The sequence below is a fragment of the Plectrocnemia conspersa genome, unplaced genomic scaffold (assembly GCF_051122295.1).
Source record: "Plectrocnemia conspersa isolate PC_06_02 unplaced genomic scaffold, ASM5112229v1 ptg000005l, whole genome shotgun sequence".
In the NCBI taxonomy this organism is placed as follows: domain Eukaryota; kingdom Metazoa; phylum Arthropoda; class Insecta; order Trichoptera; family Polycentropodidae; genus Plectrocnemia; species Plectrocnemia conspersa.
Genome location: NW_028277169.1, coordinates 31,866,789 through 31,882,671, shown reverse-complemented (window position 1 = coordinate 31,882,671; position 15,883 = coordinate 31,866,789). Strand labels below are relative to the sequence as shown.

The 15,883-nt window shown below is 31.8% G+C and overlaps 2 protein-coding genes across 2 annotated transcripts in view; one reads left to right on the top strand and one right to left on the bottom strand.

Annotated features, from left to right (window-relative positions):
• The first annotated feature begins 1,553 nt into the window (after nucleotides 1–1,553).
• The window catches only part of LOC148235436 (deubiquitinase DESI2), a 74,444-nt gene continuing 60,114 nt past the window's right edge, over nucleotides 1,554–15,883 (top strand). The window contains exon 1 of the mRNA XM_088186991.1: nucleotides 1,554–1,666. The gene's annotated coding sequence lies outside the window, so the exon portion shown is untranslated. The remainder of the gene's footprint in view (nucleotides 1,667–15,883) is intronic.
• LOC148235439 (calpain-B-like) lies at nucleotides 7,119–15,298 on the bottom strand. The gene is made up of 17 exons (XM_088186078.1): nucleotides 15,203–15,298; nucleotides 14,952–15,128; nucleotides 13,957–14,075; nucleotides 13,817–13,885; nucleotides 13,613–13,747; nucleotides 13,381–13,549; nucleotides 13,135–13,316; nucleotides 12,964–13,077; nucleotides 11,087–11,193; nucleotides 10,723–11,020; nucleotides 10,551–10,658; nucleotides 10,084–10,126; nucleotides 9,875–10,007; nucleotides 7,935–8,062; nucleotides 7,735–7,856; nucleotides 7,312–7,385; nucleotides 7,119–7,198 (listed from the first exon to the last, which is right to left on the bottom strand). Exons 1-17 carry the CDS (start codon nucleotides 15,296–15,298, stop codon nucleotides 7,119–7,121), a joined length of 2,154 nt encoding a protein of 717 aa, XP_088042204.1.

Genomic DNA, 15,883 nt, shown 5'->3' with positions numbered 1-15,883 from the left:
AAATAATAAAAAATGAGCTAAACTCACATGCAGGCCCTGTTTTATTTGTTAACGAAATATATAAAAAAAAAATATTTACGTCTGACAGATATTCACTGTCAACGTCTGACAGTGAATATCCTGGCATACACCACCGTCACGTCAGTGCTACCAGAGTGTTACCTAAATTTAGCTATAATGAATAAATAAATAGACCCTTACAATAATATAAAGATTACAGTGCTTCCATAAACTGCGAGTACCAGGATGAGAACAAATACATATATACTATAGAATATAGTTGAAAAGTGGGATAAAAAGTTACAAAAAATTTTAAATGTGTCGTAACACGCTTTTTTTACTTAACTTTCGTTCCGAATGCTAATTAAGGAAAGGTTTTAAAAGGTCCTTTAGTGGACAGATGGTGATGGGTGGCAATTAGACATAGATTTACTTGCTGCCGTATTATAGTATTTATTTATTTTCATCAAGGTACTCGCAGTTTACGAAGGCATTGTGGCCTATATATAATTGTGTGGGATCTATCTTCTTATTCATTATAGTCAAAATGATTGAAAAGTATATAATGTTACACATTGGAATATGAACATTGGAATAATGCCGTTGTCTGTGCGTCAAAGCCCACCAAGAAAATGTGCCGCCATCGTTAGTGCTATCAGAGTACCGCCAAGTTTTGGCCATAATAAAACATATACACATATAAATTAACCTCCATAGTTTGTATCGAGGATATCGCTTTGCCTATTGTTGACACCATATTCGAATGCCTTTTGTAGCAAATAGTAGTTAATGCTGCTTTAGTGCAGGCAGCAAAATTTGAGGTTTGGCGGGTTTTTGTTAGTCTGCGGAAACCATTTGGATAGCGTGGGTAATGGTCCGAAATCTATCAAACACATTTTTTTATTACTATCTTGAGCCAAACAATTATACATCGTTGTTTAGCACCCAACGGGTTAACCCTTTGACAGGGACGTCATTTCAGATTTTTACAGGGGGGGGACAAATGTTTGCCAGTCGGTGGTCGTTCAAGAATTATAGTATTTCTGTCTGCTAGTCTGCGCATTCCGATACTCTACACCTATACTTTGTCGTGAAAAATCTGAAAAACGACTGTTTTTAAAATGTACATAAAATACTTTTATCTTGATTGAAATTTTTCAAAATACTAATTATAAGACTGTGTAAACATTTGTGACTGTGACTTATATATTTAATTAAAACATATAATTTACTTGTAAAAAATAGCATTAACAATCCAATATTGCACTTTAAACTGTTATTTTCAACACAAATTCAAACTGATAATATTGAGATAATAATAATTTTTTTCTCAGCTTATCGCAAAATATTGTTTACGTGTTTTAAATAACGCTTATTGATTTTTTTTAATAAAAGAGCTAACATATTAAAAGGGGAATAAGTTTTTTTTAATACTATTCATTTAAAATGTATCGAATTGAAGTAAATGTATTATCGTTACAATTTATCAGTGTTATAAGCGATTAATTGAATTTGTTAAAATAACACAGGGCAAGTTAACCGCTGCAAAGAATGTTGACGTTTGAGAGTGTTGCCAGTGCGCTTCGAGCGGCGATAGAGTCTGATGTAGCTAGGGCGGCCGGCCTCGTCGTGGCGACCTTCTGTCCTCCTCTGCTGCCGCTATCAGGTACCGGCTGCTGGTTATTCTGGCGGAGCTTTCGAACGTAACCTATCAGAGGCGTTTTTATCTTCGGCCGACCCGCGTCGAACCACCCTCGATCAAAATCCACAACGGAGATGAATGTTGTTCAGCTTTGGTTATCTTATATTTATTATACCTACGATCAAATATCCCTTCTAAAGTCGTTCGTTGTATCCGATGACTATAACGGATGGCAAATTTGGCTAATTTGTTAAATGTCATAGGTGTACTAGTGGAATATTGAACAATAATCTGTTTTTCTTTCATATAATAAACAATGGAACTTGGGTGTTGCTATCCTTCCAATTATTTATGTATGGATTTTATTTTTAAATTATTTTATATTATCCGAATGTTTTGATCACATTTTCATAAATTTTATGATTAAGTATGAAATACTTTTATTTTGTTACGTGAAAAGATATTTTTGAGGTGTTAGATTATTTATCTATTGCCAACCTTTTGTTGCAATATAACAGACACCTGACTCAAATCTATTTTATTAATTTTCAACTATTATTACTGTTTACAATCAATAAATGTCACTATGCATGATCTAGCTTTATTTTATTTTGATTATTTTTCACAATATTCATCCGTGATGTTAGGAAAATCTAAGAAAACCCATTTTGTGATGCTCAAACCAGTACTATAATTATATAATAATCTCTTACATGATATAAATGAGAGTATTATCGTGCTATTTAATATAATATAGGTATAACAATTACCAATGCCAAAAACGTTGTTGGTAAAATAGATAACTTTGATTACTAGTTTTAATTATTTACTGACTAGTTATTTTAATATTAACATATTGTTTTTTTAACCGCTTGACGACGGATCCTGCAAATGTGCAGGATTTTTTATTTTCATAGATGACGTTTAACATTATTCCAATTGTTTAATTTTATTATATAAAAAAACGCGTTTTTTCGAATAGATATACTAAAAAAAATAGTTTTTGTTAAATATTTATTATTTTCATTGTGTTTCTGCACACTACAATCAAAATATTACCTAAATAGCACTGTACAACAATTCAAATTCAGCTGCATTTTAAAAAACTCAAAAATTAAATTAACCTATCTCAATTAACCACTCAACTTTTTCATCATCATTAAAATGGGCATATAATTTCATGACGAATGCTCAATACATAACGACGTGTCACTTTTACGATAATAATTAAGGTGACCAAATTTTGAAAATATCAAAAGAGGACGTAACTTTATTGTAATTCACTATTGACTGTGAAAGTTGATAATAAAGCTCATTTTTATTTGCATGTTCGCTTATTATCAGGGTCAATAAACAAATAAATGTGTAATACATACACAATTAAACAAACTAAAAAGCTTGGTATAACTGTTAGGATCACCCGTGACAGTTGTAATGAAATTATTCACAATAATTTGCTAAAAGCCTATGAAATTAATTGTTTTATTTTTGAGACTATCCAAGAACAAATATTTTTTTGTCGGCTTTATAAAAACGATTGAATTTCTGACAGGGCTACCCATGGTAGTTGCAATAAAAATATTCACATGGATTTTTCTTTTCTCGTCGGCATTTTATAAGCACCCACGAAAAGGACCTGAGCAAAGCCGAATGGTCAGTACCAAATACATAAAAATGTGTTTGATATCTCCACCCCAAGTAATGAATGCTTAGATCTCCACGTTCCACAGAATTACATCATTGCAGATCTAACCGATTTTCGTATCGCCGTTACTTCTAACAATGTTTTTATCTGACATTAACAAACAGTATGAACAGTTTATCTGACATTAACAAACAAGGAACAGAATAATAGTCAATGCAAAACCTTCAGCATAAGGTAATATTACGGGTTCCATAATATTAACATATACTTCTTGTTTCATAATTCTTTCAATTAAATGGATAGGACCGACCCCATGCCAAGACATACAACCCCATACCATAATGTTTCCACCAGCTCCTTTCAGTATTTCTGGAGTTGGACTCTTCGTTTACATATCTTCTAACATATTGCCTTCCATCATAACCTATTCTATTGAACTTAGATGCATCACTAATCCTAAGCCTAATATTGTCCAGTTTAAATTATTTGGCTTCCGGAAATATTGAAAAAAATTTTGCTCTCCTCGTCATATTTCAGTTCCAATAACTTTTCTTGATAAATTATATCGACCTCATCCAAATTTACGGTGAATGGAATTAATATCTAATTATATGACTTAAAATTTAAAATGTCTTTGAATCTTATTTTCATATTAATTTTAAGTTCACTGATATGGCAACTAAACCTTTCGATTTCTTCTGATGTTATATCGTCCTTTATAGATTATAGTTCGGGAAATTGATAAAATTCTCTCATCAGAAGGTTACAATGGAGAAGATCAAGTTTTTCGATAAATAGGGACACAGTATTTTTGCAACTAATAAATGTTTTAGTGGCACCTTGAAGCTGCAGGCTAATTTCATTAAATCGTTTGAAAATATCTGCTAAATAAAAAGCATCATACTCAACTGTTTTCAATTGTTGCTAGATATCTCCCTCGTGATTTTCCTCTAAAAACTGCATAATACTGTCATATGCTACAAAGCGAGACAGGCATGCACCTTTAGAGAGCCAACGAACTTCTGTGTGTAAAAGTAGCCTGATAAATTGTTCATCATTGTCCTTGCACAAAAGTCGAAATATTCCATCATTTTTATGATGAGATTTAATCTTATTAACCGCCTTCATTATTATATTTAACGATGAGTGTAGACTTGTCTGTGTACCACACAATGAACACATAAAATATTTGTCAGTTCTTTCTTCAAATAAGCAGTGAATCCACGATAGCATCCAATCATTGATGGTGCTCCATCAATAGCACATGCAACAATATTGGTTAGTGGTATATTATTTTTTTTAAAGTATAATTTCATAGCATTAAATATTGATAATCCCTTTGTGTCCATAATTAGATTCACAGTGAATAACATTTCTTCTTGCAGTTCATTAATATCATCCAAGTATCGTACATAGACCATCAGTGGAGAATTATTATCCGCAATAGTAGACTCGTCAAGTTGTATGGAAAATGTGAAAAGTGTCCCCAATTCATCAATTCTTCTATTATGAATTCTTTTATGCCGGGTATTATCAAGGTTTCTCCAATGTTGTGGCTTTTGCCAGTTTTTGCAATTAAATTTGACATGTGATATGATGCTATAAATCCATCTTCATTTTTTGCATTTTGTTTCTCAATTAAAGTCTTCATTGTAGGACGAATTTGAAATCTTTTAAACAATTCTTGAAAATATTCAATTGATTTATTTTTGTGTTCTGTATGCTTTGTAGTAAGATAATCTCTCAACCGACTTGACTTGATGATTTTGACTTCTCAGAAATTACAAAGATTATCGTCGTGTTGAATAAAGGAAGAGTACAACATATATTACCTGATCCAAAACAGCTGTACATCTGTGAGTATTATCTTATCACTTTTCGCAAAAGTCGCTGACGATGTACTTTACATGATTTCATACGGGTGCTTTCGCATGTAGTCGCCTCAATTTTAATCGAAATTTTAATTTGCCGGTTGAAATTAAGGAACACCTCCCTGTCTTTTTATGCCTGCACTACACTCTCGAAGTTGTCCAAACTGAAGTTACAACTGAAGTAGGCCGAGATCGCCGACTTCGAGTAGTGCCTACACTCTCGGGGATTTAATTCCTCCACCGGAATTTTATTTGTTAATTGGATTTGCACCCAGGCATCGTGGAACTTTTTTTGTCTTTGTGCCCTCTATTATTTGGGTCCCAAATACATGGCTCCGACTGAAGTAGTTCTAAAAAACAGATCGTTTACACTTGTGACCACATTGACCACAAATGAAATAGAACCGAGCTACTAGTTCTATCTCATTATGTAAACCACCATGCCATTATCTCTCTCACTCTCGTCACTTAACACGCGAGAGAGCGAAAAGGGAAGTATCTCACCGCTCGCACTTGAAAGAGTAGCTCCGATTTCGGTCCCTTTGACTCGGAACAAATGCCGACAAGGTTCGGAAGTGCTCGAAGCTGGCCAAGTCGACTGAATTACCCCCACTTCACTACCCATTCTTGGTAAACCTCAGACAACTTCCGAGAGATTTTAGAGCAGACAGAACCGAAATCGACCGAAGTAACCTACTACATTCTCCGTCCTTGGCCAACCTTTGAGAAAGTGTAGTGCAGGCATTAGATAAGGCCTTAAAGATTTTTCCGGCCTGCGAGATTCATCACACTTTTACAAAATATATTTATTTTATAATGGCCAATACACTATAGACAATTTTTCATTCCAAATAATGTCTATAGTGTATCTAAATTTAATATGGAGATATATAATTTTATATGTGGCCCGCAAGATCATTTGTATTGGCCACCCCTGCCTTAAAAGTTTAGACCATTTTTTTCGAACCCCATATTTTGTTACGTTGTAATTAAACAATATGGAGCCAAAAAATGATTTTGAAAAAAGTGCCTTATTTAGGTAGCCACTACTGTGTGTATTTAAAAAAATAACAGCATTTTAATTAATATTTATACATATAACGAAAATTAAGCTTGTGAGAAATGAACACAATCTATGAATATAGGCACTATGTTCACTTGAAACATTTTTCACCAAAAATTTGAACAAATTGAGGTTTTAGAACACATGCTTCAAAAGAGTGACATTGTTAATAATTTTTTATACAAATATTTTCAAAATTAATAAATTAGTAATTGTAATATAATATTTATTAATTTATTTATATGAATGAATAATACATATATGTATTTTTCTCCTCAACTCATAATTTGCAATACATCCACGATAACGATTCACTCCACTTTACAATAATATACAATACAACGATAACATTTTTAAGTCAGTCATGAAAATTTAGACGAAGTTAAATACTGTTGTAACCTTATAATATTTTTAATACGATTTTAAATTAGGAATAGACAATTCTCCTCAGCCAATCTTCTAGAGTGAATGTAACAGTTGTAGAGCGAGGCGAATTCGTATAGTCATGAAAAGAGTCTGAAAATTATACGATAAAATTAATATTTATTTCAATACAACAATATACCCGATCATACAAATTCAATCAATTTCACATAATTAATATATCGATCATGATTGAATTTAATGGCTTGGTATATGTTACATGAATTAGTTTATTAGTACACATTTATTGGTGTTATGTAAATGAGGTTCCCTTTTTTTCGATCGAGTGAAATGATCTAACGATGGTGTAAACTTTAGATTATCTCTCTCAATTTGAGGAAAGTCACAATAGACATCATATTGCAATAGTGAATTGAGCTAATCGTTCGTATTAATCGAGGAAAGCTAGCCCTATTTAAATAATTAGTGACGGTGATTGATTGTATTGTTTCAATACCTGTAATGGTGATTTCATCACTCATCGTCTCTGTCATCCCTTTGAGAATCCCAGTATTGCAAATCTCTCTCTAGGTTCTCAAGCGATTCGTTCTTCTCTACAATTTGGATAAGAGGATTTGTTGAGGTGGAATAGACAAAAATAATAATTTTAAATTAAACAATAAAAAAACTATAAAACTAACTAAAAATAAATTTTATATTCATTTACCGATTATAATCTTCAAGCGAACAGCACACATGATAAAATCATCGAAAGCTATAAATCTATCCTGTAAACCATATCTGAAATGAAAATGATAAATTATGTTGCATATTTACCAGTGTAAATCTTAAAATATGTTGACGTTATTGTTAGGTTATTAATTAAACATTTAAAATACACAGATTTTTTGAAAAACTGTGCTAAATGAAAACATTTTTGACAAGAGTTTTTATAGATTTTATGTAAATGATCGGTTTATGTGGTATTATTCTCCCCATGTCATTGTTTGACATATGCTATTATATTAAAAGTTGCTCAGCACTGATAGAATGTGGAAAAACTTTAAGAGTTTATAAAGTATTATTCTGACTTTGTTTGAAAGGGTACATGTAATATAAAATTAAATAATATATTATATAACACACATACCTTTCAACCAAAAAATTCAGAATATGATTATTGAGTGTATATCCTGATGAATTAAGTGTAACGCGGAGGCTAGAAGCTGGTATGCTACCAGTACCGCTTGGATCGTACAGCTTGAAGACGGCCTAAAAGTTAATATAAAACATACATTGAAACACAGTTCATTAGAATACATCATAGCACTGTTGAAAAACTATACAAACCATCCATTTATGAATGTCCAACCAAAGAGATTTGAACTCTTCGAATCCAAGCTTGCCTGAGCCGTCGTTATCTAACATTGCGACCATTATAGAGCACGCATCTTCAGAGAATCCTTGAGCGTGAGTTTCTAGTACAAAATTAATTAGGATGAAATCATTAATTATGCAGACAACATTGCAAAAGCGACATTCATGTCAATGAGAGATCGTCAATATACTAAATGGTTTGCATGTAATTCGTATAATATATAAAATAGATCAAATAATAAAATTATTGATGGTATAATAAATATTTATGTGAAAGTATCTTTTGGTCCATCTGTATATATTATACATAAATATATAGATTATAATATATATTATACACATACACACACACACACACACTACAATAGACGACTTTAAAGAAAAATTGAGCTTCTTAGATATTATAGTGCAACATATAATTTTACTAGCGCCTAGCAGTAAAATTATATTTTCACTAGTAGAAATATATATCAACCAGTGAAAATGTATTCGGATATGATTTCACTGAAACAGTGAAATTATATTCATACTAGTGAAAATATTACTTCCCTGGAAAACACACATTTACTGTAACAGATATATTTGTTTGTATTAAAAATGAGGTGTGGAAGAGTAATCGTCTAAACTTACATGGCAATAGAAAGGGTAGGAATCATGTTCCCATGTAAAGTGAACTATCTAAAACTTATTGTTATAATTCATTCTAATAAATTCCTTACAAAAAATATTTTAAAACATGGTACATTTGATCTTTTAATACCAACAAGAAATTACCACACATTGTGGGCTCAAATTAGGGTTGGATTGTCCTGCACATATCTGAATCTAATTTGTTTTTAATTTATGTTTTCTCGAATTATAAATATGTCACTAGTGTTTTAAGGGTGCCCCACTATTTTAACTAAGGCTAAGGCGGTGTGAGAAAATTATTCAGTTCTTGGACATATGTCACGAAAGAAAAGCCATAATATAGAAATACTTGTTTTGACACATGAGAAGGAATAATCAGTATCCGGCGGAGGTGATTCACTAAATATAAACTAATTGTATGAAGCCATAGTGATAAAGTTTTAATTCCCCTAAAATGACTTTCAAACTATTAAAGATCTAACTTAAGAACTAATAACTCTCACACAAACAAATATTTTATCGAAGTATGTATACATTCTTTTTGATCCACTGTAGATGATATAAACAACGATATTACATGATTTATAATGCTAGTAGTGCATTAGTACATTAATTTATATAACTAAACATTGTGCTTTAAAAAAAACAAAAACATTTTGACAATCTCTCGGTGTTGCATATACAACGATTACAATTCACAAAACGTGTATGGTCACATTTGTGTAATTTAGCAAAATTTTAGAAATAGCTCATTATTAACGATTCACACTTGAGAAGTTTAAATTATTAAGTATATTTGAACATCTATTGATGTGATAATTATTCATCTGAAAGTAATGTATAAAGTATGAAGAATATAATAATAACGTTAATTCATCAGTGCATTAAATTAATTACAATTTGAAACTAATCCTATATCATCTAAATATATAAGATAAATAATAATAAAATTATTTAATGGCAAACTACAACCAAGTAAAATTGTTAATGGTTTGAGTTTCATGTAGTTACATTATTTCAATCGAATTAGCGTTAGTGATCAAGACTTCAGATTTTCAATAGAAGTGCGGTATGTAAACGACAGATTGAAGCTATGCAACTTTTTGAAAATCGCAACCAGTCTTTCACCCAAATGAGACTATTATCTAAAATTTAAACTATGTAGTTAAATGTGATAACGAGCAACAAAACAACAAAAAGCAACTTCGGTCAGGAGACAGACATGAAAGTAAGTCAAACGATACAAAAAACAGATAACATTACAAAAAAAAGTTAATACTAACCACGCGTCGAATAATCGAGAATCTCCTTTAGCTCCGACAAATCGACTTCTTCGTCGTCGCCGGCCAAGTTCAGGAAGAATTGCCTAACTGGATCTTCAAGCTCTGATGGCATGTCAGGAAGCTCATCCTTGATCTAAATCATTGTAATATAATTATAAATAATTTAAAAGTACAATATATCCAAGGTTTGAATGGTTAAATATACGAACCCTATCGTCAATATCACCCATTCCGTTATCTTCGTCATTCTCTCTGCAATAAAGAATGATTATTAATGTTGATCTATATAATATATAACGAAATCTATTTATTATCTCTCGGCTGAATTGAAATATCTAATTGTTTTAATGCTCTAAAAATATAAATATTACAACTAGAAATTAGTATTAAAAAAAAGAACATAGATCAACATATATTGAATTAACTCCAAATTATGTTAATCAGAATCACAAGTGATCAAAGTATCATATTTTATTTCTTTAATACTCGTGATTAAAACGAGTCTTTGAGATGTGGTTTTGGCGAGGAATACTCTTGGATATCAAAGAGAACCGATCTGTCAATTTTTAAAGAGCTCAAAATCGAGGATATTCTATCAAAAACATTTAAAGAAAATATTCCAGACACATGTTTTAAGTTACTAGTTTTTGAGAAAAATTAATTTTAAAACACTTACTCAACAGTGCTTATTTTCTCCGTGAACACACGCAGCAAGAATTCGCTTTCTTGGTTAGGGTAAAATGTACTCGGAATAATGTAGTACTGGCCAGGAGGTAGTTTAAAACTGAAATAATGTATCAATTATCATAAGATCTTTGTAGTTTACCGGGATAAGACTATAAACTTACCGGCAGCTGACTTGTCGCGAGTACGAATATGCCGGGCATGTAGCTACTGAAGTGTTATTCTTGAAGAAATTCATTTTCAGCGGTTTAGGATCGTCTGGATTCTGCTTGTATAAATCGAAACCAATAGGCGAGCAGTTCAAACTGGCGGAGCGCCGCACACATCTCTTCTGCATCAAAGCCACAATAACTGTACACAGATCTTCATCGTCGTCTTCATCAGGATCGGTTAGAATGAGAGAGTATTGTGGATTCTGCCAGAACGTGTTCATGTTATAAGCGCAACCTCCAGCAGTTACACCTAAAACAAATGAAATTATTATTTATGCAATGTAAGTAAAATATTTTATAGGCTTTTCAGTCTTACCTCTGACCCATTTTCCTTCAAAAACGCTCGTCTCCCATTTCTTGTTGCAGCCGGATGGAGTCTTATCGGGATCCAATGATTCAGGGTTTAAGTTGCAGATTTCAACCCTATATTTTAATAAATTTATATAGTTTCACATTCAAAATTTATATTAAATAAGTTTGTTTTCTATAATATATGATCCAGTGGGTTTGAATGGCTTTTTTGATTCGGCTAACCGTTTTTTTATGATTATATTTAAATTAAATAAAGAAAAATATTTTTGCGCGCCACTTCAAGATTTGTTAATATGTAGAGGGCAACTATTTATGTCACATTTTAAAAAATATTATGGTTATTATTAAATTTAATAAAGATAATTAATTCTCAAGAATTATAAATAACGCACAAAATCGATGAATAAATTCCTAAGCGAAGCAAAAGCGATACTGTTCCAAAAATAATTTCAGGGCATCTTTGTTTGCAGCTGGTTGAGGTAAAACCAATATTCTACGACCATCGAGTACCTTTTAAGTATGTTGGAGATTAGAAATACTGAATAATAAATGTTTAAAAATACTGCTGGTTATTTTAATAAGACGAATCTATATTTCGACAACGGTTAATCATACAAAGAAATCAAGTTCAACAAACTTGTAGAAAATTTTATTTTCTAAAAGTTTTGTATAACATTTAATGACGTGTAGCGCATAGAAGCGAGATATTTGCAAAAAAACGAAAGGATTTTTGTGACATTTGACTTCTATCTTGACTAGTAGACACTCGATCTTATAAGACGTTTCAGCCCGTCTTAAGAACGTCAAAATATAGGTCTGCAAAATTTCAGCTTTCTATTTTTCATTCCGAGGTTAACTCCTTATTTGACCGGAGGACGTACGTAAAAAGTGGATAATAAAAAAGTACAAGACCTCATTAAATAAAAACGTCTATTAAATAATATATGTATAATTTAAATTATATGTATTGTTTATAATATTTATTAATATATTATTAACGATCTCATAAAAGTTCATAATGTTTATATCATGATTTTTTATATTATTTGCTTAAATGCTGTAAAAAATTCACAGCATTTAAAAAAGTAACGTCATTTGGGGGAGGGGGCATGTGAGGGCATTTGCCATTTGCATCTGAGGTGAAAAGAAGATATTGATTGATTCTGTACAAAATAAAGTTAATTGTGTAGCGACTCATATGCATCACATACGAATCTGAGGTCCTTGAATATGATGTTTATTGGTGTTCCTAGTTTTTTTGGCTATTTGATTATTAATGATCGTTAAATTAAAGTTGTGATTGGAGTGGATTTGAGGTAATGGGTGGGGATGTGATTGGTAGTAGGCGGGTTAGAATAACTTGTGGGCGTTTGTGTTTGAGGGAAATAGTGTTTGGGTCTCCGCTAAGTGCTGTAAATGAAGTCACCTTCGAGCTTGGACTACCTCTTCACTCCAAGAACATCTTTGCTGAACGGATTCCTTCGATTTTGAAATGTTTTTAATTGCATTTTTTAAATAATATATTATATGTGTAAAATTGTTATCGACTTCTGCTAAACTCTTCAAAGTATGCCATTTTCCCTGACAAAAACAACGCACAATCGTATTTCGTGCGACGTATACGGCTTTTTTCTTGTGACTTGGCTCTAGCACGCGCGAATGTATATGCGTAAAAAGTAGAAGTGTAACGTTCACTTCTTGTTCACTAAGCAAAACTAAAACACCTTCATTAAGAAGGAAGCATATTGCTTAAAACGTTTTTTTTAATTCAAAAGTGATATTCTTATTTTCCGTTAATTTTAGGTGAAATTATACTCTTTTGACTAACCATGGATTTTTTTGGTTAAATCTAAATCATATTAATTTTATATTTATATTTACCTTGAGAAATATTTCAGGAAATCGTTATAAGACATCCAAAATTCACCATCTGCGTCGACATTCAAGCCAATCTCTTCCTTTTCAGATTCAGGTATTAAGCCCCACTTGGGTGATCTGTAATAAACATAAGTTAAAAAATATATAAGAGCAATTAGTTCGCAAAAAACTTACTGATCACTCCAAGATCCGTTCCACTCGACTTTATTACCCCACGGATTTCTCACTCTCAACAACGGAGTCTTTACCCTGCATTCGGATGTTTCAATATCGACATAGCACACACGAGTGATACTATAAGCGTGTCCTCCAACCAAACCTTGTCGTGTTTGAATTTCCGAGCTTCTGTGAGAAGCCTGTGAAATAATTATTTACATTATTAAAATTTCAATTTAAATAACGTAAATAATTTTAAAATACATCAATAGTGCCTCCCAATAGGGAGCCACGTTGATATCCTTGCAAAAATATAGCAAAAAGATTTGGAGATGCTTTCTTCATCTCGTACACCTCGCTGATTCCGCTAGTAAAATCCTCCATAGCTTCAGAGATATATCCGCCTACGAGTGCCTCATAAGATCCGTGAAGTCTAAACAGATTAAATATTAATACATGTTTACAATAATTAATACATTTATATGAAGAAGCTTACTTGGCATAGGCTTTTTCTAGTAAGGCACTCCAGAACTCGTTTTTATTGGACGAGTGCAAGAAGACGAGCCTTCCACTGTGCGTCGGAAGACGATCGTCGATAACGACATCAACCCACTTTCCATACTGCCAGAATCTGTGGTAAGATCACCGTTATTATGACATGCCTCCAAATTAAGTATATAAATTAGATTTTAATAATCACCGGAAATGGAAAATGCCGGCGTAATCTTCATCGAAACTTTGATCATCGGGGATGATCTGGTTGAACAATCTACAAAAAAGTTTTAATTGTTAATATATATTGTGTAGAAGTTAATTATTTATAAGGGGATTAATAATTACTCTCGATGGAGAGTTAGATTGGCGATGGCTGCTAAAAGCCAACAATCCCCGAGTTCTCCTTGTTGGATGTCAAATCTGCTGAAGTCTTCGACGAACAGTTGAGGATTACTAGCAATTTCCTATGAACATTATTTTATTTAAAACATTAAAATAGATAAAATGTCAATGGAAATAATATTGAAGTATCAACATACAATAAAGATTTGTATAGTTGGATCAACACTATATTAAAAATATCCTTCATTGAAGTTCTCAACTCAGAACTCACAGAAAATGTCTTCCAGATTTAAAGCTTATAAATGATTTTATCTAAATTAGATTCGGGATAACTTAAAGTTCAATGATAAAGGTAATCAAGATTTATATAATTGGATTTTTTATTTTCTACATATATCGGAGTTCGAACATGAATTAACCGTTTGGTTGCCGAGCCTTTTAGGATTAATATCTAAATACCAATACATAATAAAAATATATATTCATGTTCAAAAAAAAATGTTATTTTCACTTGAAGCTAATACTCTACTGTCCATTAAAAATATATGTGATTCTTTGTTCAATAATAACGTTGGATCCGGATCGATATATCGGATTTCGTCAAACAAAGGGTTAAAAATAGAGATGTTATGGAACAATGTATTTGTGATATGGTGTTGAAACAAATTCGACCTATTTAAAGTTTAAATATTTAATGCTGTACTATTTTAAAATTAAAATAAACAATCTTGACACCTTTTATTGTTAACATAAAAATATATGTATATGTATGAACCATATTTTTTTAATTCTTGATAACTACGAATATATAATACGTATTAATTTATGTAATCCCATAAGTCAAATTCGCTTATGATAAGATTGCAATCAATAAAAAATATTACTATCTTATCATTTCAAGTATTCTACAGAAGATATTAATATTGATACAATATCCAAAATATATTTATTTTAAAAGCAATTAAGTTTACATTAATATTATATATAAATAGGCTTACCGATGGTCTGAGCCATTCAAAGTGCCTGTTGGAACTTTGGTTGAAATACAAGCTCCTGTTGTTTGGTGGGAAGTTGTGATCTTCAAACAGCTTTCCTTCGGCCAAGCACTGTGAACGCAGTTCTTGAAAATCTTGAATTTCCTTCGTGCTTTTATAACCAGATTCGCACTCTCCGAGCTGAAAAAAGCACAAAAGATATTACATCCCAATCAATTTGATCAAACCACGGGGAGCAAAACTATTAAGCGAACTCTGTAAACCCTCTCACCATATCTTTTAAACAATGGTTTCCACGTATTACTTGAAACGATATTGTAATTAACAGTAGCTTGCTTAAACCTGCTCATTAGCGATGTTACCGTTTTAACACTAAGCACTATCTTACTGGGCGCTGTCCTCCCTAGACCCGCGACATTTTTTTTATATAAAAATTTACATAGGTACATTAGCAATAGAAACATTAAATGCACAATTTTGGTTCATAACCATTTCCATTGTATACAATTGGTTAAGTTATACAATAAAATAATAAATTATCCGTAAGTATACTAAATTTAAGGAAAAATACATATACGTTAGTATAAAATAGTGTATTATCAATTATTTTTATGCCTTTATTTGTGATAACTCGAAGTTCATTTAAAATAGTATTACTCGCGTTTTTCCACACTGGACATGTGTAAGTTAAAACAGGTCTGATTAATTGTCTATAGACTAGAATTTTATTTTTTATTGTAAGCGTGCTTTTTCTATTAAATATTGATTTTAGAGCCGCAATGGCTCCAAGCCCTTTTGACCGGAGTTGTTATATGTTTGTTGAATTTTAAGTCTAGAGTCCAGGTGTATAACCAGGTACTTAACGTTCGCTTTCTATTCAATGTTATTCCCTTGTTCATGGGTCTTCATGGGTCATGTCTAGCAACAAAAGACCA

Bases quoted from the DNA above. Each gene is read 5' to 3' on its own strand.
- LOC148235439 (XM_088186078.1), bottom strand. From the start codon at position 15,298: ATGAGCAGGTTTAAGCAAGCTACTGTTAATTACAATATCGTTTCAAGT. The intron at 8,063-9,874 runs GTTAGTATTAAC...ATTTTGTACTAG, and splicing joins TCTCGATTATTCGACGCGTG to AAACTCACGCTCAAGGATTC. The intron at 7,199-7,311 runs GTAAATGAATAT...TCCAAATTGTAG, and splicing joins TCGCTTGAAGATTATAATCG to AGAAGAACGAATCGCTTGAG.